Source organism: Neocloeon triangulifer, unplaced genomic scaffold (genome assembly GCF_031216515.1).
Source record: "Neocloeon triangulifer isolate White Clay Creek 2 clone unplaced genomic scaffold, ASM3121651v1 ptg000001l, whole genome shotgun sequence".
Classification (NCBI taxonomy): Eukaryota; Metazoa; Arthropoda; class Insecta; order Ephemeroptera; family Baetidae; genus Neocloeon; species Neocloeon triangulifer.
In genome coordinates, this window is record NW_026775544.1 from 7,939,997 (window position 1) to 7,967,992 (window position 27,996).

Sequence of the window (27,996 nt, forward strand, 5' to 3'; positions counted from 1 at the left end):
TCATAATCCAAAATATTGTAAAAGACGAAGAAATTTCCATACAGCTCTTTGAATACTTTTCTGATTCCAAATTACAGATCTTCTCTATCGTTACAAAAAGTGACCAACAAGAAATTAATTTCCAGCGAATAATTAAAAAGTTAAATAACTAGGCGGTGCCTTGTGCGCTAATACAATAAAGAATGGCAAGACTGCGTCTTTTAAGTTTGCTGAACCGATAAAAAAGTTGAGTTATTCTACGCTTTTAAAAATCACTCTTCGTCGACAAGATAATTTGGTATTTCAGCGTGTCTCTTGGCACTGAGCAAAGAAGGCGGCGTACCAAATAAAGGTAGACAGCAAAGGCTGCCGCTCGTTTTCCTCGGGGAAATAAGCATCGCTTTCAGGATGCCGAGAGTTGCATAATGCATATTGGCACGGGTATTCCATTCTGAAAACAAAGGAGCGAACACGAGGGGCAGCATGCAAATCACGCTCGCTACACCTTTACTTTAATATTCAGATTTGTTGCTCGCCAGTAAATTTCTGAGAAGGTTAAAAACATCAAAATTCTTTAAATTCAATGCTTTCCTTCTCATAAAAAAATTTACTAAAATTGTATTAATTTAGGAAATCATTATTTAATTTCTACAAAATTTAATTATTTCATTTGAAATTCCTCAAACATCATAATTATTTTCCCATAAAAACCGCAAAAACAAGGCGGTCAAGTCCCTTTTGATGTCGGGTGTTTTTTTCCTTTCTTCCCTTTTTTCCAATTTGTTTTAGATTCACCGAGAAGAACAAATAATTTTAATAATATTATTTTTACATTTAATCACATAGACGTTTGATAGCAGATCGCCAAAAAATTTTTTATATTTTTTTTATCCGTGCTTATTAAATTGAGCGTGTGCGGTCCATAAATTTTGTGGTAAACTTCCAAAATACTTGATGTTCAGCGTGCGCGAAACCCATTCGTCCGCATCACGTAGCACAATCTGATCGAGCTTTCCGAGCACGCGAGGCGAAAAGTCTTGCGTTCACCGCGGAAAGTCTCGTTGGAAAACAAAAGTGGAGCTGGCAAATATATGCAGATCTGATTACTCGCCAGCAGCGGAGACGATGGCAGCGGCTCAGAAAAGCAAAGAAAAGAAGAGACGCACGCGGGGCAGGGGAAAAATTGTATTTTTGACAATTCTTTATATTCTCCACACCCATGTGGCTTGAAACTTTGTCAGTCGCGCTGACGACTTGGGCCTCGACAAAATCGTGTGTTTCCAAAACGTGACCGCGGCTACAGAATGAATCACACACTCGCAATTAGGCAATTTTGGCTACGCTGGTGATGAAGATGAAAAAAAAAATCGTAGTGTCCATCCGAGAAAAAATGCAACCAAGTCGCCAGTTTGGATTTTTCTCTGCTGGTTAAAAATTGCATTTTTTTTTATGAATGATATGAAATTAGGTAAAAACGATTTAATGCTTATCTAAGCGAAATGTGATAACTAAATCTAGTATAAAACCGCAATGAATCACCAAAAGAACGAATTCCAAGGCCTCGGAACTGTGGAAGTTGAGAATGAGCCGAAACCGCATCGCAACTTCCGCGAAACGATTTATAAATGAGAAAAATATCATAGAAAAAAGTGACACCGAATGTGAGCGAATATAATATATCTTTTGAAATATCACACGCGTTGCGAATGCGTGAGTTAAATAAACAAGCCATGCGTGCACAAAGAATAACAAGAGAGTTTAAAAGTCCAAGGTGATGTTTACGCGAAGGTGCTGCACTAATCTAGGCTAGGTTAGTTCTGATCTTTGGCACGAGATTTGTATCCGCATTCCACCTTCTCCTCTCGCTCAAATCAAGGCACCGCAGGGCCAGGTGCAAATTCGCGAGCAGTGGGGGCGACCACGAGAAAAGCCATTTTGACAACGCACCAAAGTGAACACGTCACTGACTTGCTCCTCGCACAGTGCTCAACCGAGAGCCATGAACTCGACATTTGATCGCAGAAAATATCAGCTCAAGTTGAAAAAAATTATGATTTTTTTTTCACCCATTCTTTGAGATTCGTCATTTTTTGTATCTCTTTTACTTCTTGGGCATTATTTCTGGCTGTCCGGGCGGCTCCAGTTCTAATTCTGTCGATGGAAAATCAATTTCGCAAGCAACACGTCAGAGATGCGCGAAGTAAACAACTTTTCCATTAAATCGCAAAGCCCACTACTCCGATCGGAGGCGGCGGACGCCTTTCTTTCTCTATCACTCTCCTGACGGGTAAAACCCGTAAAAAACTGCTAGTGGATTTATATTCATCTGCTGCCTTGCCAACGAAGCAAAGGTGCCGAGGGTGAAACAATCGTTAGTGAACTTTTCTCTTCGGTCTGGCAAGGCTTTGCAGGGAAAGCAATCGATATCCAATTAAAAAAGAAAACACGCATAAATAAGATATTTTTTTTGAATGGATGTACTTTCAGACCAAATTTTTCCAGTTTTATTTTCAATCTCAATGAAATTAATTATTATTATTTTTTTTTATTGTAATTCATCAATTCAAAGAGGCAAACCTATCTTGAAGATTGAAATTAAATGCCAGAAGCAAAGTAATTTTGTTCAAATAAAAAGTAAATCGTTTATAAAAATAAAGTAACAAATCCATAATATTTTGTAATATTCATGATATTTTCTCTTGACTTTTAAATTTTCGAGACCTCATTGTTCGCTCAAAATAATTTTTAGGCCAGTTTTTAGAAATTCTTTGAGCATAAAAATATTAAATTAATGTTTTTTTTTTAAAATTCAAATCCCATAACATAAATAGAATGTGGAAGAAAAAATTAAGTAGTTACTGATTTAAAAGAATACACAATCATTATCTTTGCTTTAGAAAGTACTGACAAAAATGAACTACTTTACAATAATTATTATTATCTTTATTGTTGTTTAATTATTTGCCCAAATCGCTAAAAAATATTCTATATTAAAAAAATCAATGTTGGACAAAACGGTACCAATACTATAAAGGATTATGCCAAAACTTAAAAGATAAAAAAGACGAGCATCTAAATTATGATTATTTCTGTTTTTAGTTAAAAGAAGAAGTTTAATTTTGCACGGCTGCATGCCAAAGGAAATTTGAGAGCTGCACTGAGAACTGCGAGTCTCTTGGCCGCAGGTTCAAAATCCTGCGCATGCATCCAAGAGGCGTGCGATGAGCATTGACTGTTCATTCGGCCGCTGCTTTCCTGCCAATTACGATTTCCCATGCAACAGTTCGCCAAGCGAAAAGACTAATTAGCAGCAGAGCACTCGGGGATTTCGGCCGAGATGAGTAAAAAAAAAATACGCCTGCAATATATATATAATAATGATGATGTAACGAAATGGCAGCGTCACGTTTCGCCCGCGTTCCATCCGAGCGAGCGGCGAAAACAAAATTAATTTTGAGAAACCCAGCGCTGCGTGTAAATGTGCACGAAAGTACTTTTGCCAGCGAGAAAACGAGTGAAATAAATGCAAATTTAATGCCGCCTGGAACTGGTTTTCGCGAGAGCAAGTAATCTGGCCGCGGAGAGTGTCGGGGTGGTGTTATTTGCTACAAATTGAATTCAGAAACACTCGCTGCCGCGCGCGTATTACTGTCGAGCTGGCGTCTCGGAAGGCATCCATCAATTCGTAATCAGCCTCTTTTCATCTGCCCCCATCTGCGTCCGCTCTCCGAATCAAACTTTAATTCTCATTCCGCCTCCCTTTAGTTATTTTCGCACGTCGAATCCTTTCAACTTTCCGGCCCTTCCGAGAAACTGGCAAATCTATTTTCGGGCAAATCACGTGCACCTGCCTGCCGAAGTTATACATGCATGGAGGTCACATATACATGCACCGTTGTGTATTGATCATGACCGCCGAGCCACCATCACTCATCTAGCGATGTCACGCTCAACGTGCGCACATCAACTATTCATAGTTCGAAAAAGTGGTGCAGAGAAAAATGCCAAATGCGAAAAAGTTGATGCGGCGTTTTGATAAATTTGTCTGCAGACATTTTGGCAGTGTTGCCAAAAAAAATATCGGATGTGTGTATGAAATTTGATTCATACATCTGAATTTGAACAGCAAACTTTTACTATTACAAAAAAGGCGTGTGACTTCGCAGAGGTTTGTGGTTTGTCAAGATCTGCATGAAAAAAACAATCTGCGAATTAAAAAAAGGAAATAAATCGAGAATTGCTGTATTTCTCAGGAGCTTTATATTTCTTTTTTAGGCGATAAATTTAAGCTCTTTAATATTTTTTTGCATTTATTTCAATAATTATTACATTAGGAAGTGCTTAACTTATAAAACAAGCCTTACCTCTTTTTATTAAATGTGTAAAAAAAATTAAAAATTAGTCGGGTTATAATTATAATAATATTCTATTAAATTGTATTGTTATTTTGAAATAAAATTCGCTAAATTTACATAATTGAACAAAAGCAAGCTGAAAAGTGACGTTTTGATAGATCTCGTAATTTAAACCCATAATTGAAGCACACAAAAATAGGTTATTTAATTACATAAAAAACTTCATTTATGTTGATTGAAGAAACCGTCATCAGTTGTTTTGTTAGCTATAGTACTGGCTGCATTTCATAACGAGTTCCGATTGCACAAACCAGCATTTTTTTCTTCTTCAAAACACAGCACGTGCAGTTTCTAAATTCTAAATGGGCAAAATAACACGTCAGGTGGCCGCAAACCGAAAATGGGCCTCGCACAGATAAATTGGCATCGCTAATTACGGCACCGCCGTCCAAATTCGAGAGCTGCGTTTCCTCAAATTAAGCCGCTCGAGATTTTTTAAAAGGCATGATTTCGCCTATTTCGCGACAAGGTCGACTGCGGAACCTTTTTATTCTCATCTATTCAAAAAGCAGCAACAACAACAACAAAACAAATCGCTTCAGCGCTAGGGGAAGTGAAGGAGAGCAGAGAGCGTGCTGCTGGCATTTTTTTCTCACACGATCTTTGCCATTCTTTTTCTCCAAACAAACTTTTATATATATAATGCATCTGTGCAGCTGGAAATGAGAAGAAGTGCATTTCAGAAGGCGAGTGTTGCGCGCGCCGAGCGGAACACCTGAGCGAGAGAAAGAAAAAGAACAAAGGTGGCCTTGGGAATTAATCGTAAATGTGATGACCTCTGTTATATCATTATAGGCATGGAAGTGAGCGTCACGCACGCGGCCTAATCAATCCAAATTTTCTTCCTCGGCTGCAGCGAAACAAAGAGGATGAAAAATTATCTGCGCCAGGCACAATGATGCAGCACGCCCAATTTACTGATTTTATTTGCGCGCGGCTCAAGTTCGTGCCGAGCAGTTTGATCATGATGAAAAAAAAATCATGTGCCATTGCTCACTCACGTACACAGTGTGTGCGAGCAGAAACAAAGCAAATTGCGGTAAAACGCGCGACCCGTGAGACCGAAAACTCTCAGATACATTTTATATTTATTTTTTTCAGCACACGGAACCTCTGGAAGGAATACAAAATTTTTTCATCTCTCAGATTTCGTTATTTGTTTAAAGGAGGATGCTATATATTTTTTAATTGGAAATCGGTGAACGTCAATCATTTGCGGCAGAGGATGAGCGCGGTGCTCTTGACCTTGAAGTTTGGCAGCGACTCGCGGCGCTTGAAATAATGCCGCGGTGCGGCCAACGAACGAACAGAGACCGCCTGCGCTCAAATGAAATGAAAGGATTGCGAGCTTTGTGATTTTGCGGAATAGGTTTTGTTCTCGAATCGATTAATAATTTTAATTTCAGGCGGGTCTGCGCGAGAAGGGGATTATCGCACTGCGGTTTGATTAGTTTCCGAGGAGAACCAAAATCGAACAATAATTGGAAAAAAATTGAAATTTACATGAAAACCTGTTTTTGTTAGTTAAAAACCAATGTTATAATTTGAAACAAAATTTATAGTACAAACTTCACTGTAATTTCAGCCAACAATGAATTCTTTGGGGAATAAATAAGGAACAAAGGATTAAAATAATAGCTCTTTTGAAGGCGAACGAAAAGAGATGATTATAAAGGAAACACGCACCTCCTATTCACATGTCGAGAGCGATAATTGCGCTCGTCAAGTGTCGCAATCGCCGAGCCAAGTTCGCACCCCTGCGATGCGGGAGCCGCCCTTGAGTGGTGTTGTTGTGTGTACGTGGGCAGAGGAGCTGCGGAGGCACCCATCCTTGTTCTGCGAAAGGTGCACTGCGACTGAGGCTCGGCGAGCAGCACTCGCGGTGAGCACAGCGCCCGCCCGCTCCAGCCCAAGGAGGAGGCAGCCGAGCGCTGCGGTCTGTACTGCGGAGAACCAGCTCGCTCGCTCGCGCACTCACGTATCGTGCGGCCCTTGTGCAGCCCCTGCTTGCGGGCCCGCACCCCCCGAGGAACCCCGCGTGCGACTACGCGGCTGCTGCGTAGAAGCGCCGAGTGCACTCGAATCGGACGTAGACACGCGCAATATTATTCATCACTCGCCAATCGGGCGTGCCCTATTCAATCTGTCTATTGATGGACCATTGTTAGATTATATCATTTGGTTTTTTTTTAATCACATATATACATGTAGCTGTGTTAGGCTGTATTTCTTACATTTTATCGTCTCATTTAAAAAAATTAATATTATAATTCATTGATAAAATAATTCATATTTTTTTTTATAAATTTTATAAAAAAAATTAAACAGCTTTTTTAAGTTTTGCAATCAAAATATTCCTGGTCATGCCATTGCATGTTGCAAGAAAATGGCCATTGACATTTCTTCAAGTGGATAAATACTTTCATAGCTGTAATTTTAAAATAATGAGCAAGTTTGCTAAACAATTGTAGCGATTGCTAAACCGTATTGCGCAATTGCCTATAAATATTGAGATCCTTTTAAATTTTTAACCTGTAAGATAATTTCAAATAAATAATTTTACACAATTTCACTTTTAAAATTTATATTTTTGCAACCTCAAGATACTAGGAATGAAAGCTGATTTTTTGCAATTAAGCAAAAGAATCTTAAATATTATTAAAAAACAAAAAATTAATTTATTGTAACTTTTAAAGCCAGATTCATGTTTTAATTTTTTTTATCATGCAAAAGTTAAGTTTTATATTTAAATTTTTTTATACTTTTAGTTGCATCTATAATATTTACTTGAATGAAAATCGATTCGAAATTACATGGTGGGAGTTAAAAATAATTCATGTTCACCATATGTCACCAGCGGCAGCAACGATAATCAATACAATTTTACCCCAAAAGTGGATTTTCACCGAGCTGGAGGGGTGAAGTGTCTGTCCCTGGGAAGGTTGATCTCGATAAGGCAGATAAAGTTGAACGCAAATATAAGGAAAAGAGGATGATGATGACGTACGAGATAATGGTAATAACATTATTATTTCATTTGAAATAATAATCGCGGGGGCGCGGTGGGTGGTGGCGACGCGACCCGACGACAGTTTCGTCGGCGCCTAATTGGCGCAGCAGGCCGCGAACGAGCCCGATTCATTCGTCCCTGGCAGCACTCAAGGTAAACAAAAGGGACTCTCGCGGAGAACCTTGGGGTGACCTTGACCTTAAGAGCGCGCGAGTGGGAGGAGGATCGCTCGCTCTCTCGACGGGCTGGCGCGATCAATGAGACTCGCTTTTACTGCGCCATCCCCCACCCCCTGCCGGCCGGCCGCCCGCCCGCCACCCCTTCATGCGGTGCACTCGCTGATTGTTTCCATGCGTCCCCCGCGCCTCCCCGCCCTGCATCCTTTTTGCACAACCTCAAGGACGAGTACTGCTGCATCCAGCGTCGTTCCGGCCGCCGCTCTGCAGCCCTGCAATTTATTTCCAACACCACCGAGTTGAGCTGCTGCGTCCAGGTAGCGTTTTGCACGGCTGTGCGCGTTCAATTATTGGAAAGGTCAGAGGGGTGTTTGATTTCACATCGAGAGAGCTTTCCGTTTCGTTCTCGTTAATTACATTTGTGTTTATGGAATAAATAAAAAGTAACAAATTCATAACTTTGCTAGAGCAATCCAATGCGGAAATGTTAATAATGGTTAATTAAATAGAAATAACACAAATAATTTTCTCTTCCAACATGTCATTATACTTTTTTTCCAACTGATAAATAATTTCAGTTCAATAATTAAAATTAAAGCAATAAATAGGTAAAACCAATTTATAAATAAAATTAACGTTTAAGAATGTTTAAAAAGTTAAAAACATTAATAACATGTAATTTTGTCAGAATTAAATTTATTTTCAAAGTACAATGAGTGAATTTATGTCAAGTCCAACGTTTATTTTGATTTTTTTTTTAGAAAATAAATAGGAAAATCAAACGAAAGAAGAGAAAAGTGAATGAAAATTCATTTATATTTTATAACTCCGTATGTAATAGTAGGAATTAAACAAAATTTAATTTAATGATTGCTGGTATTATAAGGAAAAATGCTTGTTTAGGGCAGACAAGAGGGTAACCGCAGAGTTGAAGCAGGGATAAGAGGAGCAGCTCTAAATGTTTTTCTCATTTCCAGAGGCCAGGGGAGCGACATACATGCGAGCAGCTTACTTTTCTCTCTGGTACCGCAGTGCAGTACAAACGAAGGCGAAATTTCAAGCGAGTGGAATTTCTCTGAGCTTCTCTTACCCCAGAGCCCAAATGCATTCAGTCCCCGCCGAATTAACGCCTCTCGTCCTTTAACGTCTGCTCATTTCACCCTTCATTTGGCGCTGTTTAATTAGTGACGCGGATAAATGCGCCCGGGCAAGTTCGTTTTTGCCTTCGTAAAGAAAATTGGGCGTGAAATGGCCGACTTCATCTTCCGACGGTCGCTCCGAATCTGTTGTTCTCTTTTCCAGCATTTAATTTGCGCGTTCTTTCAGCACTTCTTTGAATGGAGGAATGAAAGGTGTTTCCAGCGGTTTCATTATGCGATTCTTTCCCTTTCGGATGAAATCTTCAGTGTGAAGAGAGAAACCGTGTTTTTCCTGGTGGAAAATTTTAAGTCGCACGGATTTCCAAAGTGAACTTTCACATTGAAGCTTTTCAAATGCCACAGCAAAACCACACAATTTTCTGCGTCAGTGTTACTTCTGTTCCATATCAAAATAAAAACATTTATACAGGAATCATTTTTGAAATGTTTAGAATTAATTTTTTTTTAGTAATGCATAAAATAAAATTACTCCCACAAGTATTAACTTCAGCGTTTTATGATTTTTCACTTAAGCTTAGGGTATACTTTTTCATTAGCAAAAGGAGGCGAGATTTGGCCGTAAAGAGGCGCCGCCTAATCCAGATTTGCAGGTCCTTAGGGGGCGTTCTGCTTATATAAATTTCAGCAGCCGGAGGCGCATGTATATTTTTCCCATCCTAGAGGAGCACTGGTCGACGTCTTTATATTCATCTCGGGAGAAGAGAGGAGTTGTCATAAGTTTTTCTGGTGAGAAAGGTCAGTGATCAGAGCCCGCTGTAGTTTGCTCGCACAGGCATTGCTGCTCCCGTCGTAAATTTCAATTCTCGCGCGCTCTCCGCTGAATACATAAATTATGCAAATGATTATTGTGCTGGCGACTGGCACATAAATAAACGGACAGAGATGAGGAGCTGCTGGCGCAAGAGGCCTGTATCATTATCTAATCGGACGGCTTGATTTATGTCGACAATTAAAGTGCATCTCTGAAAAGTCATTCACTCTCTACTCGCACGTGATTTGAGTAATTTCTCACCATTTTCAAAGCAGTAAAATACGATGCGAGTAAATTGTTCCCCAAAGGAGCATACAAAGTACTCCAATTAAAGATACAGGCAAAAATTACAAAATAAAAATTGTTATTTTATTTTAGAAATAGTGTATTTTAATTTAAATAATTAGAGTAATTTAAATGTAGATCCTCGAGGCAGGAGTAAGAGTAGAAAATGTGAAAATATACTAAGTTACTCACCCAATTCCATGGGGTAGAGCCAGGTGTTGACGTCTAAAATGAGGTCCATTTTGAAGGACTCGCTCTCGCAGAAGAGACGGGAAACTGCAACAAAGAAACAAGGCGTGATGAGCGCGTTAATTGTGATTTAAAGGACGGCTAAGAGGCACGCCCGACTCTCGCATTAAATAAACGTTAGCTGCAGGACGTGTGAGCTGCGAGAGAGAGAGAGACATATGAAAGATGACATACTGCATTGCGACAATGTTGTTTTTGTTGTTTGCTTTTCTTATGTCAGGTCATTTGAATTTATGATTGCAGTCCTCGCATATTTTCCTCGTCGAGTGAAAGAGAACGCGAAAGAGAGCAAAAAACACGCCATTACGTACTTTTATACTTGCATAATAAAACAAACAGAGAGATTCTTCCGTGAAAGGATGCATGCATAAATAAGTCCAACTAATGACGAAGGGAAAAGCTAATCTTTGCTGAATAAACCGGAGTATTTTTCATACACAACGCACAGCTCTCTTGTCACTGTAATTTAAAATACGCGCGACGGAACTGATAAAAATGCGTTTATTACAAAAAAAATCTATGGTTGCAATTCTATATAATATTTTTCCACGAAAAGCTGGAATTTACAACCGAGCTTAACATGCAAAGTAGATTTACTGCCGGACATTATTACCAAATTCCAGCCGCCAAATATAATGATTCTGATGAAATTTGACTCGCCGCCATTGTCATCCAAGTCACGAATTTCAGGGATGGAGCTTTTCGGGTGCACTTGCAGGCCCGGGCGAAATTTAGTGCCCGTCATCGTGCCGATAAATTTCCTCTGTGCCGTGAACCTTTAATCTCCAGTAATTGCGCTATTTGAAAAATAATGCGCTGCTTTCCAGAGGCAGCACCACTAGCGCTGACGTCACAGTATAATGCGGCAATGAATGCGGTTCTGGCCGCCGTCCAAAAAAAGAAGCATGTGCACGAGTTTTCCAGAGTTGTTCTTTTTTTTCTCACTTTTCGCCGCCGCAATGATACATAATGCATCGCCAAAAGAGAGCTGGCTGATTTACGAGCTGCTGCAGCAAAAGGCAGGTGGAATCTGCCCCGCTCCGCTGCTGCCCACCTGATTTCGCTTGAATCAATACTCTGCATATGCGCTTAACAAACACGTTTGATGCCACACCGCTCTACATTATTGACTCAATCACGGTCCTTTCCTTCCTTTTTCGGCGGGGATAAAATCTCGGAGCAGCGGAGATTATTGATAAAATGAAAAGGTCTTCCTCGAGCGCCAATAAACTTTGAAAAGGAAGCACTTTACTCTCCAACTTTTCATCGCCAAGCACCCCGATCACTCGCCTAATTGAAAGCTGCTTACGGCGACATTAAATTTCGAAAACCAACAAGGAAAATGATGCTTCTTTAATTAGGGAGGCTTAAGACGGTAAAGCCCAGATTTGCAGTTTTTAGTTTTCCACTAAAACGAGCTCAGGAAATTTTTTGTTTCCAACCACAAAAAATTTGATGTTTAAGAATATTAAACAAATATTACTCTTCTTTATAAAGTTTTACAAGTTCTAACTAAATTTGGAAAAAAATTATAATTTATTCAATGATTTTATTGTTTCTGTATCATGAGTTGCAGACCAGCTGAGCAAATATTTTTTCTCACTTTCCTCTTCATCCTTGTTAAAGGACCAGATTTTAATCAAATTTGAGCCACTTTGGCAAATCGGGCTAATAAATCTCAGGCGCTTGAAACTTGAAAGTTAATTACCAAATTTGGCACGTACAAACGGTTTTTGTGTGCTTGACAGCAACCGTTATCAGCGTCAGATCTTCTGCCTTTCGTGGGCAAAAAAAATCTGCCCGCGATGAGCCATCATTTTTCACAATTTTTTGTTTTCCGATAGCGCAGTTTTGACACGAAATCAATCAAAGACGTCACTTTCCCTGCTCGAAATTAATACAGAGTGGAAAAGTCGAAAGATCAATCCACTCTTCTGTTCCGTGTTTTCGATATTCGGGTCAATTCTAATAGGCTTTCCTCCTCAGGTGCCCCTGCTGAATATGCAACAGCTCTCAGGTCGACCAAGAGGAACGAAGGCGGCGAGTAATTTATTCGGCACGAGGAGGCTGTTGGTCGGAATATATTTTATATTTTAAGCCATTACGCTCGGATCAATATGAAGAGGAGGCAAACTGCTGCGATGACGGTGTGGGCGTTTGGGCGAGATGTGCCCCGTGCTATGTGTGAACGTGTAAAACTGACGCAAATCCCCCTCCACCCTGCGAGCCACCCTCTCGCCACATCACACCTATTGTTTGATATCGCAATTTGCGAACGAGTGTGTTTGCCGTCTGACCTGAGGCCAATGCTCCTTTGACCCGCTCTGAATTTAGTGAAGCTTTTCAATAGTCTCCAATTAGCAGAAGTATCGCTTTTCCCTAAGCCTTTCCTTGTTTAAATTGCGCAGCATTTGTTGCCAGACTGGAATATTGAACTCAGCCCCGAAAATTTGAGGAAAATGTAACAAAATTCACCATCAAAATACAAAGTGGGCGTTTCTTGATAACGAAATAATTGATCTGAATTTGGAATTAAATACGAATTTTTTTTATGCTTCGTTACAGTAAGCTTTAGACAATGAAATTCAAAAGGGTAACAAATTGTTTTTAAATAAATTCTTGGTAAGCGTAAAAAATCTTAACAAAATACAAGTACCAATTGCAATTTTTAGTAATATTTCAGCACGGATCTTCAGCTGAATAAATTTCTGCTGGGTGAAAATTTTAACTTTGGAAGAAATCTAGAGAAGAATAAAAGCAAATATTTCCTACCATATATAAAATATGAAAATCAGAAGTTAACAGCATAAATTTTTATTTTTATTAGTATTTTATCAATTCAATTAAGTTATTAAATTGATATTTTAATTCTTAATAGTATTATTATTATCAACTAGAAAACATGATTCTTATTCCTTGATTTGTTTGGTTTCTAGTACGAGTGTTACAATTTTACGAAAGGAATACATTGCGTCAGTAAGAAATGTCATAAGCTGAGAATTTAATATTGGCCAAGTGGAAACAAATTGGCGCAATGGTTTGGCTTGTCGTGAGTGAAAAATGCGTCCGCCAAGCGTCTTTAATTATTCCACCAGTCAAATGAAAAGCGAGGCGAGTGGGCAAAAACCGCTGCCGCATTCCGTTTCATCCTCTCTTGTGTCATTTGGCAGCAAACGCATGAGCGGTAATTCGCGAAATTACGCGCTTGCTCTGGCAAATGATTTCTTCTGTGGCGCAAAGCCGTCGAGATAAGAAATTTCAGCGGACAGATTTAATTAAAAGGCGGATGATCGCACCAAAAAGGTGAAACGCGATTAATTTGCGCGCGGGTGCTGCTCGAGCAAGCAGGCAGCCGCGCTCGTTATTTGCCACAGCGGTAATGCGGCTGGCGTGACGTCACTCATGCAAATATTTGCCCAGTCCGTAAGGCAGGTTATTTTCCACGGTGCTCTCATCCAGCGGGGAAACACAAAAGCACCTCTTTTGATGGCGAAACAATTGCTCCTCCAGTGGAAAATGGGCAGAAACGCGGAGAAGAAAAAAAATCCTTCTTTTCTGACGCACCCCTGCATAGGATGGACCCCGCTCGGAAAATTGCATTGCTTGTTGCGCAACATTATGACAAGCCGTGACACAGGCGGCAGCGGCTCCAGCGTCTCTGGCCCGCCCGGCTGCTCACTTATTCATTTCGCCTCTTGCGCCATTTGGCAAAATTGCGACGCCAGGGCCCAATTTGCGCTCGATTTTGCGCCACAATTGATCCGACACGACGACCCACGCGTTTTCTGACAATCACGAAGCAGATGATATGCGTTTTAGCTCACTGCACTGTACTTAACTCCACAGCTTGGTTGGAATTTGAAATTGTGATGAAAACCATTATTTTGTCAACCAATCACTGCACGTAGGTTATTTTTAATGCATGTCTTTCTGTAACTTCGATTAATTCTATCAAATTCCCTACTAAAATTTCATTTAAAATCGCTTTCAAATACTGTATTTTAAAATTTAATAATTTTTTAGAAACAAAAATCACTTTCGTTTAATAATTTCTACAATAACTTGTGATTATATGTTAATATTCATTTTAAAATTTACAAGAACAGAAACGAGTTTAAAAAAATGAATTGTTAAATAAATAAACTTTTTTATCTTTAAAATTCAAAATAATTTACAAGTTAAAATTGAGCAATTGATATGATGTACAAAAATGTACTTTTTAGTTATTTCTTTGGTTTGCACTTTGCAGGCAATTAATGGTGTCAAGCGATAAACTCTGCCTAACAACCACGCAATCAGGCTGTTTGCGGTTCCTGTTTGACTTCACTCTAAGATCAACTCTCTCACTCGTTAATTTGTGAGTGCGAAAAGTTTTGGCTCAAGTTCAGCGTGAATAGTTCTCTAAAGATTTTCCAAAGCCGATCGAAAAAAGAAGGCTTGCGATGAAAAGTTATATTCCACTATGACAAAGGCGCGATTGGTTGATTGGACAAACAAAACAAACCAACTCACCCGTAGCGATCCATGAGCGCGGTTGCTCAGCGTGGGTCTCCGAGCCGAGATGAGGAGCGAGTGGTTCTAGCACTTTCTCCCCCGGCAGACCCTGCTGATGCCCGTGAACGAAACCACCCCTTGAACTTACCCCTACCCTTGGAGTTTCTCCCTGCCGCAGCCACCGCTGCCGCCCACTCTCACTCACGACTATCGATCTGCCGACGGCAAAACACGACCCGAGCCGACGCACCCGGGGGCAGGGGGCGGTTCGGGGGTCGTGACCCCCCCACCTTCGCAGACAACGGCACTCGTCGTTTCTAAGCGAGTCTAATCTGCTTTCAGAGTTATTCCTCAGTGCAAGCTAATTAAGGCACCATTTTTTGTTGGTTTGTTTCTATGCGAAAAAATTTGTATACAAACTCGTATTTTCACCAAGCCGCTCATTTCGTAATTAGTAATTAGTATATATTTAAAAAAAAATATATACATTAAAAACGCTAATAAAATAAAAATAATGTGTTTTTATGGAGACATTTTTAATTCATTATAGTTAATTTAAAAAATGGAGCACGTTTTCCTTGATAAAAAAAAATATTTAAAAATAAAACGATTCAACAAGGTTCTTTTTCAGTGGGATCGCGGGTGCAGATATTTGAGATTGAGGGACGCAGTCGCGATCGGAAGTGCGTGTGGCGCTCGCTGGTGGTGGCGGCGGCGCCGCTCTTGGTGCTCTCTCTCATCAGCATCACGGCCACAAAAGACCCTGACCTGCGACAACACGCATGAAAATGCGAGCGAGCATTCCATCTGCAGCAGCCGAGCAGCAGCAGCTTTACTTATTCATGGTCCAGCTAGCACGCCCGATTAATAGCCGACCGAGTTAATTACATCGCTGCGGATAATTGGGCCAGCGTGCATTAATTTTGCACCAGTCGAGTTTAATTATCATTTTTCGGCTTTGAAAAAATGCGTTCGAGCGGAAAGAGCGTTAAATGCGGACGGCTGAATTTCCGCCGAAGTTTGCACTTGGCAAGTAAGGCTACAAAAGCAGCTCTGCTGGAAAGAGAGAGCAGGGCCAACCAACTTTTGAAAACACCCTCTTCTTTCAGAATTGCGACCCGATGAATGTCTGCACACTGCCGGTTACTGCATAAATAATTCAGTTTGCCGCGTCAAAATGAGATTTTGCGCAAGTTTCTTCTGCAGCACCGCCAGCGACTGCTGATAATTATTATGTAAAAGTCCGCAGTTCTCATGAGAGGGAGAGAGCGAGCTATGCGGGCTTAACGTATGGTTATTCCAACGCAAACTAGAACGAGCAGGGTGGAAAGTTTAAATCTTTTTGTTATCCGTCTGCGAGTTTGTACAACTTGAGTCCAAGTATGAGAAGAGCTTTGTATTCGTTTTGAATTTCTGATTAGGCATTTGGTTTTCCCAGTTATACACATCCCTGAATCAAGAGGAGCAGGTTTACAAACAGAAAATTAAAACGAATAAATCGTAGGCTTTTGAGAAGCAGTTTTATTTTAAATGGTAATGTTTATATATTTTTTCCTTTATAATTTTGAGAGAATTTTCTGAGAAAAGCGAAGTTTAGTTTAAAAAAATCCAAGACAAAAGCGTATTTTATACTTTTTTTAAATGTAAATTTGAACACATTGCAAATCATGTGAAACATACAGAAAAAAATCTAAAGAGCATCTGGTTAATTGATTTATGCAATCAGAACAAAAGCTTTCAATTATGTAAGCATAAAAGTATCAAACAAAAATTTTAAATCATTTTTTCTTCATTGAAAAATGAAACTTTAGTACGCCTAGCATAAACAAGGAAAATTGTATCTTGACTTTTTGCGTGACAAACGACGGGAAAATTTACACAAACGTGACCCTTTTCTGTAAGACCCGCAGGAACATAACTCAGGCTCAAGAAAACGGAAGCCAAGGAGAGTAAGGCTAGCCATTTTTCAAAGGTGCATCGCCGCGAGAGCATAAAGAGGCGCACCGAGCGAGATAAGGGTGCCGCATTGCGCCAACCGAAAGCAGCACCGAGAGCATCCACTTGATCACGCGGAAAGGCGGACGGCTGTGCCGTGATTGCGACCGAGAGGCCGATTGCTCGCCAAATGAGCAGTGGGTGTGCAAATTAGCTAGGTCACTGCAGCATAATGGGGCGAGCGAGCAGCCGTGCGGGCCTGCACCGAGGGACACATCCCCTTTAAAAATAACTGCGCAATTCAACTCCGGCGTGCCGGCCGGCCGGCGATCGATAGTAAACACATTGGGCTTTTTGCTCCAATTTCCACCGAGATGGCCCGCGCCCAGTGAATAATTTAATCAAACTCTCCAGAGAGGTGCAGATTTTTCCTTTGGGGTCTCCTCAGACGGGGGCGGAAATTACGAATGCAAGAGTCGTTTGGTGAGGGTGCCTCACTCTGTGTGTGTATGATGATTAACTAGCACGTGCTAATTACACTTAGGGAATGCAAGGCTCCCAAACCAGCGGTCGGGAAAAGAGAGGCGGATAATTATGGCTCTCCGCTGTGTGCAAAATGAGAGATGGATGTGCCGGTGTTACATTTGTATATTTCAGTTCTTTTAAGCAGCTGTCTGACAAAAGCTTCAAACAAACCCTTTCATCAGTCATAATTCCGCAGCCAGAGGCAAATTTTCTGTTTGATTTAGGCTTTGCAAATCAGCGAGTTTTAGTTTTGAAAAATTATCTTATAAGTTTGAAAATCAATAAAAAAAACTTGCAGCTTGCTTTTAACTTTTTACTAAAAATTATTCAATTCCGAAAAAGCTGAAAATGAGATTAAAGAAACGGAAAAGTTTGGAGAAGGTATTTTATAGGCCAATCAGATAACGTTTAACTAAAAAATCTCATATAAGTTTTCTCAAAAATAATCGGGTTAGTGTTTTGTTTTTAAGCATCTCTTCACCTTGCCAATTTTCGTTATTATTAATATTGATTTTTTAATTTTCTCTTCAGAGTTGAGAAGGACACCAAACGTAAAATTTTATATTTTTTTTTATCCTTGATTACATTTTTTGTCCTGCTCCGGGACATACAAAACACTGCTATTTTAAATATCCTTACAAGTAGTTTAAGGCTCACTGCGGTTGGTTCTTTTTGATCTCTGGTTTTAACAAAATTCATGCTAGTGATGGTGCAGTTTTGTCCAACAATTCCATTTTTATTTTATAAATTGTTTTCAACAATTTAATGTTAACAATGTATTGTAACAACGTGGACAAATAAAAAACGATAAAAAATTTTATAGAGTAATAATAATTGTTATTTTATACTTTAAATTATTAAGTAATTTTGATTAATTTCAAATGATGCCGTTTGTGAGGTGCAACAATTTCCGCTGATCACAGAGGTAAATTCCTGCCAACACTCTGGTTTCAGTTGGTGCTATAAACTTGAGAGCAACCACTAGTTTGAACGAGCACTCTTTTCATTTAGCGTGATCGTCTCACCCCCTAATCAAAAGGAGCGACGAAGCCAAATTAAGCGAGCTTGTTGTGGCGCTCGCAGTAATTGCTCTGTTTGCGAGCTGAATTTCACTGGAGCAGTTTCTGCCGAGTGGGGATTAGGTTTGTTATATTTGCGTTTGAGGCGCGGAGGCGTTCAAGTTATGCGCGAGTAATTAGCACGTTTATAATTGATGGATTCGCCAACTTTATTGGATGTGTCTCCAATTTTCACTGGCTGCACCTTTTGTTTTTCCCAAGCGCTCTTTCGGCGTCTTAAATTTGCGGTTTTACGCGCAGTCATGCAAACAATCACGGCTTCCTTCCACAATTTTTTTCCAGACAACAAACATTTGAATTGCTGCCGTCGAGTTGGCACAGCACAGTGAGAGAGAGAATTTCGTTTATTGATCTGGCGTGTTGTGCTCGCACGGTGAGAACAACGCGAGAGGCAAAACGTTGCCATGTTAATTCGCCTCACGATAAGGCACGAAAAGCGAAGGCATTAATTAAAATAAGTACATGCTCATTTTTATATTTACTTGGCGCGGCGTGTTCCGAGTCTTTGCTTGCTCGCAGCTCACAAAAAGCGTTTTGTTATTATTTTTGACGCAATAAAAAAGCAAAAGCATGCACAATAATGCCACGCTGCTGCTGCCGAGCGCGTGTTGGGTTGGCAGTTTTTTTTCTTCCAGCGTTTGCATATGTATATAATGCATGAGCACAATGGTTTGTGAAAACAATCCATCCATCCAGTCAGGGGTCAGACAAATACAGCAGCACTTTCAGCATTACGAGTTTCCGACTTTTTAGCATAAAAACAGCAGAGGATGAATTATTATGACGGCTAAAACGCAGCAGGAAATAGAAAGCATAATTCTCTTACAGAGGCACCCCTATGAATTTAGTGTAATTTATTTTAGACGACATTATTTGTCATAATAGAAAAAAGGAAGTTACGTGATTTATCGCCTCATTTAACAATAATAAATTAATTTTGCAACTCAAGTCAATAATATAATTCAATACATCGCCTGACTTTCTCCTATTAAGATACAACGAATGCCTCCTATTGCTGCAGCTCGATTTATCAATTATGAATTTGAAGGAGGGCAAAAATTCATAGACAAAAGAACAAGCTCATCTCTAGCAGGTAAATGCTCTATAAGGTCAAGAGCTTGATTACTCGGGTTGAGGTCAGCAGCAGTTTATTTCTGTTCAAACGAGCGCGGGCGAGCCACGCCGTGCGCGCGGTGAGTCATTTTATCATAATTGCGTCTTTCCTTGCTTTTGATCAAAGGAATAAAAAGTATTACAGAAAGGCACTTTGCTGCAAGCGGCATTATTCCCAGTCACGAAGGGACAATTCAACGATAAACACAGATTTGCATACAAAAAAGAAGAAACAAAGCTACACCGAGACAAGTTGTTCGCTCACAAATTGCAGGTTCGACCTGTAATGGAGGGCTAGACAGGTCGAGCGTTTGAGATAATAAACCTCTCGCTGAGATTTTGCTGAGAGAGTCAATTGACGTATGCTGGCTTATAATACAATGTAAAGACTGTGTGCTTCATTGTTACAGCAGAAATAGAATGTTGAAAATCCGCACAGGGAGCTGTATGCCCTGCTTCTCCCAACCTACATTTCTTAATTGTATGTTTATTAATCATCGTTCCCATGATTTGTTCTTTCTAAATTCTTTCTAAAAAAATTTGTCTACAGATTTTTCTTAAAAACAACACACTTGTGAACACTTTAAGATTACTTTGGAATATAAAAATGCGAACTTTCATTCAGTGATGTTTGTTTCTGAATTTGTCTGATAAAATAATTTAAAAGACGCAAAGTAGTGAGACTCATGTTACTGCAAAGATTGGAATCGTTGTCAGATCTACATGCAAAATCGGCAAGTGTGCAGAATGGAGCGAGTTTATATAGCAAGCACCTGGGTCGGCTTAGGGCGAAGCAGCACCAAGTGGACCGAATGGCTTGTGTCTGCAATGCAGTGATCAAGTGTACGCGATATTTTGTAGCAGCGGACTCGAGCCGCAGAGAGACCACGCCTCGCAACCCTTGCGCGAACACCCTCGCAAAACACGCCCCCAAGAACCGCCCCTTTATTTACATGCTCATTGCTTTCGCCAAATTTTGGCTCCACTGGCTCCAGCCAATATGCGAATAATATATGCTTGTGCAAATAAACAGACGGAACGATAAATCAGATTGCTTTTTTCGCCTGCATATCATTTTCGTGCCAGTTCCGTCTGAGACTGCAACATTTCATTTGCCTCGTCGATGTGGACTTTTTAACACAGCTTTCTTTAAAGCATCCTTTTAATAAAAGACGCACACTTTCAGTCATAAACCAATTAATAATTTTACGTTATTAGAAAAAAGAATAACAGTTTTTTCCATTTTATTTGTCTGTTCTTTTTTTTTTAATAAGCGCTGGGCAAATTAACGCGACCTTCAAATAGATACAATCAATCAAACGTCCTATTAGCAAAACAATACAAGGAAACTTTGCCTAGCCGTGGCACCGAAATAAAATTCGTCGTGCGGATTCCTGGAAGCAGACGTTTTACGCAAGGCTTTAATTTATGACTGCGGTGGCTATCGCTCCAGCCATTAGCACCAGCTTTCCTTGTCAATGCTGCTGCGTTGCGAACTAGTGGAGCGAAATAAGAAACAAACCCGGCTGTTTTTTATCGGCGCACGCCTTCGTGCCCACCGAATTTGGTATTCCAACAGTCAGCAGCGAGGAGGGCATCCCCATTGAATTTTATTAATAGCGGCCGGCGTACCAGGAAAGTTGTAATAGAAAAGAATCTTGACGCATGCTGTGAATTAGGAATTATTTTTTCCTCTTTGTTTGTCAAATTAAGCAAGAAAAATGTTTCACATTGCCATAAATGATGCGATACTAAAATTATCCTATATTATTCAAAATTTGGAGAAAAAATGAGAAAGAAAATAACGTATTTTGTGTGTTTTTTTATACATCTATTTTGAACGTTTTCTAGGAACCTATGCAGGGGTCATATATAAACACCTACATTTGAACAAGTGGGTAGATCACACTTGAGTTGATAGCGATTGTCAAACAGAAGCTGCACAACAAAATAGGCCGCGCATTATAATGTTTCAAACTCTGATTAGCATGCAAATTGCCTGTTCTCTGGCGCATAAAACGCCCGCTGATGCCGCTTCAAGTGGAACTAGTTAAATCGGAATAACAAATTTCTCATGAATAATAGGTGCGTGAATGAAAGGAGACCACGTCCAATTGGCTGCGGGTCGACAGGCAAAAGGAAAGAGAAGATGAGACTCTCTGACTTTGCAGCATTTGCGCCGTGATTGGAGCAAGCTCTGGTTTCTCATTAGCCCATATATTCCGATCACGGATGTGACGCAGCAGGGCCTTGAACTGTCACTCGTCGGTAGCTTTTCATGAAACGCGACAAATTTCATGGGAGAGGCAGAGAAAAATTGGCAAATGATTATGTGTGCTCCACCTTGGCAGACAATTTATTTTATGGCACTTCTCGTGACTCTATGAATTTAATGTGACTTTGTGCTACAAGAAAAGTCTTTTAAACACCAGTCAAATTTCAAATTAGTAAACGGAAAAACCAAGTAAAAAATGAATTTTATAAAAACTGACACAATTTTTTAATTGAGTTACAAATTTCTCTAAAATAAAATTCCGAATTAAGGTTTTAAAAGTTTTAAATGATCGAAAGTGTGAAAAAATTATTGAAATGAATGAAATATATTTTTATTTAATTAATTATAAAGTTATTTATTTAATTCAATTATTTTATATGTTTAAATTATTGCTTTCGAATGAGGCCCATTAATGTGCCGAACACACACAGCGGCAACAAACGTGACTGAATGTGCGCCGGGTCGGCGTTTTACTCTTTCCTTGGAGATTTCCGGACAGGTGATTAATAGCAAGAAGTTTGGCCGACAATAAGAGGCGACGCAACTTTTTCGATCAAAAATTAATAGGGCTGCAAATATCACTGACGTGTGTCGCAGGGAGAGGGGGTAGACCTGTTGCATAAAAGAAGGACATATAACATACACGGGCGAGTTGAAGCTCGCCCTGCAAACTAACTTGTCATTGTCACAGCCTCTCAATGTCATCCTCATTCGTGTGTGCACCGAGCACTGCGCCTCACATAAAAAGAATAATTACAATTAGATTACTTAAATCCGACATTACAAGAGGCACCACATGTTCACCCTTGGAGACGCTGACTTAGCACATTGCACTTCTTGTGCTTTTTTCGATAAAAATTGCATAATATATTTTCCAGACATTGCGTTGAAGATATTCAAGGACTGTTCTAACTAGATAAGCCATCAACTATACAGCTACCGATTTATAATGTATTTTTCTTGTCAAAATTTATTGCAATAAAAATAAACTTTTGAAAAAAATTAATAATTTATTGTGGTTTTGTATATTAGATTATTATTGCTTATTATACAATTTAACTGTTATAATAGCGTAAGCGTAATTACTATGTTCGTTTTTTATCAGCGATCTAAATCCAATAACTTTTTTTTACAATATAATTATTCCGACTGGAATCAAAACAAGTTTGCAGAGTGGTTTCTCTTCCTTATATGCCCGTGGGGACTGAATGAGTTCTGCTGCCTAATTAATAGTTTTTGCGCGAGGTGTGGTGGCCGAAGGGATCGAAGAAAGAGGCAACATGCGAATCAAGAAAAGAAAGGGAACCCACTCGCGCACGCACTCAATTGGCGGATAAATTTTACCCGAGCCGGCTCATCATCTTGGGTCGGTTGGCGGCAATCGGGTCCGGAAACTGGCAAGGCGTATTGTCTGAAATAATTACAGCACCAAGAGCTGCGCAGGAAGTACCACATGAAAGAAACAAGTGAGTGAGCGGAGCTGCGAGATTTTATAGTTAGTAGGCCATCGCGTTCACACGACCAAAAAAGCGCTGCTGCTTTTTCTCTCCGCCGAGAGTATCACGAGAAGTCGACCATTAAAAATATTTTAAGAGATGGGAAATTAATTAAGAATCAAGTCGAAAGGAAATTCGTTGAAATGTGAACGCTCATTATCGCGTTCATTCCGCGCGAGCCGGCGTTTTGCTCCGCACCGATGCGAGCACATAACAAGTCTTTGGAAGGAGCATTAAAAAATTATATATATATATATATATATATATAATATATATATATATAAAAAAAAACATTTAAAATAAGACCGATTAACTTTAGATGAGCGAGTTTAGTTAATCTTTTTGCTGAGTACAGACATGCCAAAATTTAAAATCAATACAGGCTTGTCAAAAGTTAAATGTAGCTTCTTGAAATAATGTTATGCTGATTTCTATCACAGGCATGTGAAAATGACAGCTCGAAGTTCAAAAATAATGTAAATAAAAGTTGTTGAATAGTCTTGAGGTTGCTATCCTTGAATAAGTCGCTCGTCACAAGTGGAAAATCTTACTTGTAGTACCGCATTTCTATGGATTCAGCACACGTGATTTTTTTTTAGCGCAAAAGAGCATCTATAGGATTTGAGGTCGATTAGTTTTGATGACGCCTATTATTTGTGTTTTCGCAGAAATAGTAAAAAGAAAATTGAGCTGTAATTATTTCCTGTCATTCACAAGCCCTAGTGTTGCAGGAAGGAAGCGAAGGATCATGTGAATATCGTAATTTTCATTCTAAGTTTATTTTTACCAAGTCTCAAGGCAAATCATTCACTCTCCATTGGACTTGCAAAAAAATTGTGGTTTCCGTTAATCGAGCGGAAATGTCACCAATTATAGGCGTAAACTCTCGGCAGTGAAAATTTAGAATGCACTGAAAATTGGCGACCTTAGAAAGTTAATTTGGCTCAGCCAACCAGAGGAGTGAGTGAGAGCCAAATTTTGCCGCTGCACCGATTCACGTGAAGGTCGTCGCTGCACAGAACAAATTTTATGTCACACATCAAACAAACGCCCTACAAAAGAGCGTGTTCATGTGTTATGTCGCACATGCGAGGCAGCCATGGCGCGTTTTGTTATTATATCTAATCACTATCAGGCCACACACAAGGAAGATAACAACAAAATATAACTTCCAATATGTATGTGCCGCGTGAAACTCAAGCTCACTCGCGCATGAACAAAAAAGATAATTTGTCTGCGAGCTGAATTGGAAACGTTGCCAGCATGGATCGATCTGGAGGTTCTTTGACCTTAAAAGTGACCTCCCGTAGCAAATCAATCATCCGACACTAAAAACGAGTGGCTTTTAAAGCAATTAGGCCAAACCGCAAACAGTTGTTCAGATTAAAACAAAAAATCTGACCATGTATAATTTTTTTGCTGAAAAAGCTAGGCTGATTTGAATGAAAAATATGAAATTCTAATTCCGTTTGAATGATTCCCTGTTTGGTCGTTGAATAAAATTTGCACACTAAAAAAACTGCAATTTCAAGCAAGGTACTGCATTTCAATTGACGGAAGAAAGAGAATGGACAATAAAAGTACAATAGAAACTCGTTTCCTTCCACAAGATCATTTCCACAAAAAAAGAATTTTTTTCGGCACGGCCGTAGCGCAAGTAAGTATAGAGTCGTTTAAAAAGCGAAGTAGTGACCTCGACGAGTAGGCAGGAAAGTAATTTCGCGCGCGCGTGATGTGTACATTCGCACACAGCATACGTGGTGTATTATTTTTGATCCGCGCGCGAGTGTACGAGCAATAGGCCTACTTGGCGCAGGCCTTGAATAGTAAATAATAATACAACAGAGCGAACGTGTAGTGCGTTGTTGGGGCCGTCCACTGATAGATAGATAATCAGCCATCTGCAATAAGATTCACACAAACACACAGCCGCACCACCAATTACAATATTGGCGGCCACCGCAAATTGCGCACTAAATTAAGAAACAAAGATGGCTGGTCGAGTGAGTGCACAAGAGCTAGAAAAGTGAGCGAGGCGAAATCGGCCGCCCACCTTGCCAGGACCAAAAAACAGGTGCAACGAATTGGGCGAACACAAAGTAAAAAATAAAATGCAAATGTGTCCGGGTAAACAATGCAACTCACCCAAGGCTCGGGTCCATTTCGGAGGGCAGCGAAAAAGTTGCGGGGCGAAAATTGGGCTTTGGAGCAGAAGCGTCGTCTGTCGTGCCAGGGAATTTCGATAATAAAATAATAATTTTGGCAAATTTCTATCCCCCCTTTGTGTTTGCAGGTTTATGCTCACGTTCGCCAATGGGGAGGCCAATCGGCGGTGGTGGGGGCTGCCGCCGCAGTTCTAATGCAGTGAGTGAGTGACCTTCTCCTCTAGCATAACCAGTGACTAGGACAAGGAGGGGAAAGTGAGCACCGCTGACGTCACCGCGTCGAAAAACCTCATGCTTTTGATGCCGCCTCCCACACTAGGCTTGTTTTTGCGGCGAGTGTACCTGCGCGCCCTCCAGTTTCTCATCGTTACCCGGGGACGCGAAACTCATTTTCTACGATTTGGATTTATATAAAAGGCAGAGACCTTAATAACAATTCCAAAGGTGATTTTGATCAAAATAAAAAAATAAAAAAACAGGAAGGCAAAAGCAAAAGCCCCTAAACAAATCTCCAAATTTATGTTCGAACAGTCCATTATACTTTCAAGTTTACACCTCAGGTGAATAAATGAATAAAAAAAATACAAGATGGCTCTTGCTCTAGAAAAAGCCAGCATCTCTTATACGCCGCGACTCTCCTGTTACTTCGGCGCTAGAGAAGGGCAACGGCATTGCTGTTGAGATAGGAAAGCAGAAACTGCGCCATTTTTGCTGTGGTGAATGTTTGAGCAGCGTTATCTGCATGACGTAATTTTTGCTCAATAATTAATTTAAAATTTTTCAATGGCTTCAGATTTAACACATAAAATTTATGAATGGAATGAAGATAAAAATTATTTTGTGAATCAGAAAATAAAATAGTATATGGGGTGCGGTAAAATTAAAAATTGCCTTTCCTGACATAATATTTGTAATTTTCTTCTTCGAAACAAATATGGTGAACAAATGTTTTGGAATTGAGTGGGCATTGAAGACTAAAATTATTTTATTAGAAATTTTATAGAGTCAATAATTTATAATTAAGATTTAAGATATAAAATGTCAAAAAGTTACAAGTTAAAAAGGAAAACAAGATTGTTAAATGTAACACAGTTGAATTTTGTCCAGAAAAAATTTGAGAATTGATTGTGTAAAATTGTGTTTTGTAATTTTAATTTAAGGAGGACAGTATTATGATTTCAATGATTATGTTTAACTTTAAATGCAAGGAATTAAGTTAGGCCAGCATAAATTAGAAAAGTAGAGAAAATTTAAAATAAGAATTGTGTTTTGAAATTATGTTTACGTTGTGAGATAAGAGTGCTTACAAATCGCGACACTTAAATCTAAGCTGTGTTTTAAAATTGTTGTCAAAATGTTAGAATAATTATATGTGCGAATAGTTCAAGCTCACCTCCTACATTCGTCGGCACTGTCGGCAAGCAAAATCGTGTCGAAAATCATCGCCGCATCGCGGCAGATCTTTTTCTTTCCGCCGGAAAAGAAAAGGCGCGTCGGGTGCTTCGGACAATGGATGATTTTCTCAGTTTGGCTGACAGAGTTGCTGAGAAGCCACACAAAGGAATTAAAAAATCATGACGGGCTGTGCTTCGCTCATTTTGCTGCGCTCGTTCTTTTTTGGAGAGCCACAAACCCAAGGTCTAGCGGTCAATCACTCCGCACCACTCTTGTAATTTGCAAAACGCTGATTGCAAGGTGGGGGGAAAATGTGCCCGCTCTGCTCTCGCGAATCGCACATACCGAATTCGTTCGCCGTGGCACACCATCTTTCTCCGCACGACTTTGTTGCCAATTTGCCACGGGACACGGCCGTGCCGTCCCGCGGGACACACCGCGCGCGACTCATCTTTCTTTCTTTCCTTTTTGCGGCGCCACGACTCGAAACTCACACGCTCGACAAGGCAGAGGGGTGTGCGATTAAAATTTTATGCCTCTGCACTTCGTCGCAGCAGCAGCGGCAAATAATTCCTCCAGAGAGGCCGTCACGGCTTAAGTGCAAAATTTATTTTCTTCGCCAAGCTGAATCACGCCCACTTGCTCTTTAGTGGAGGAATTTCTGCAACTCTAGCAAGAGTTCACACCGAGATTCAATTCGATTATAATAATTTACCAATTAACTAAAATAAAGTGAATCAACAAGAAATGTTGATAAAAGGAAAACGGGTGCCATTTCCATATCATTTGCAAATCGACGAACTGTGAACTGCTCAAAAATTTAATTAATTTCTGATTCAATAACAAGAAAAACATTTAGATAAAAATAGTCACTAGGGTTTATGTAGACCAAAATTAGTAATAAAATTAAAAACAATTATTTACGGTAATAATTGGAAATTATTTTGCGTTAAATTTGCAAAAGATAATTTTAAGAAAATTTTTTTTTATTCATTAACAAGAAATTTTGGTTCGATTTAGAGGAATATTATTTTTTTTTGTGCGCAGCTGTGACACTTGAGATTGCAATCTGTATCGGTTCTCTTTTTCCAGGTTTGTTATTTAATTCTAAAAGCTGTATAGAGTTGTCGGTGGAACCACTAAGGAGTTGTATGTGCTTGTGATTGCATTACACGCAGAGTGCCAACGAGATTATTTCGCAGCCGGCAGCATTATTCGCAGGCAGGACGAGAGGGCTGCTGCAAAAACAAGATTATTTCCTTGAGGCTCTGGGGCATTGCCTGTGCTGCTCTTTTGTTGATGGGCCCCGATTCAATTTCCAGCTTAATTTATCAGCGCAACACAATTTCCATCTGTCCACCCAAGTTTACGAGCTACCCGTGACTCTGCTGATTCTTTGTTCGCCGACATAAAGGACACGCATAACGCGTAATGTGTAGTGGCCGAGTGCGTGCAAAATAGCTAAATTCCGTGGATGCGGTCGCTTAGTGGACG

General features: G+C 39.8%; 1 protein-coding gene across 2 annotated transcripts in view; it reads right to left on the reverse strand.

The window, feature by feature from the left end:
* LOC132197558 (DNA-directed RNA polymerases I, II, and III subunit RPABC3) overlaps positions 1-27,996 on the reverse strand; it is a 45,922-nt gene that overhangs the window by 15,546 nt on the left and 2,380 nt on the right. The window contains exons 1-2 of one of the 2 annotated variants that reach the window (XM_059620914.1): positions 24,795-24,900; positions 9,969-10,052 (exon numbers count right to left, since the gene is read on the reverse strand). In XM_059620914.1, coding sequence (XP_059476897.1) covers positions 9,969-10,052; positions 24,795-24,843 — 133 coding nt within the window. In that variant the 5' untranslated portion in view covers positions 24,844-24,900. Of the gene's footprint in view, positions 1-9,968; positions 10,053-24,794; positions 24,901-27,996 lie in introns of those variants that run through there. The other variant, XM_059620906.1, reaches the window with a different exon arrangement.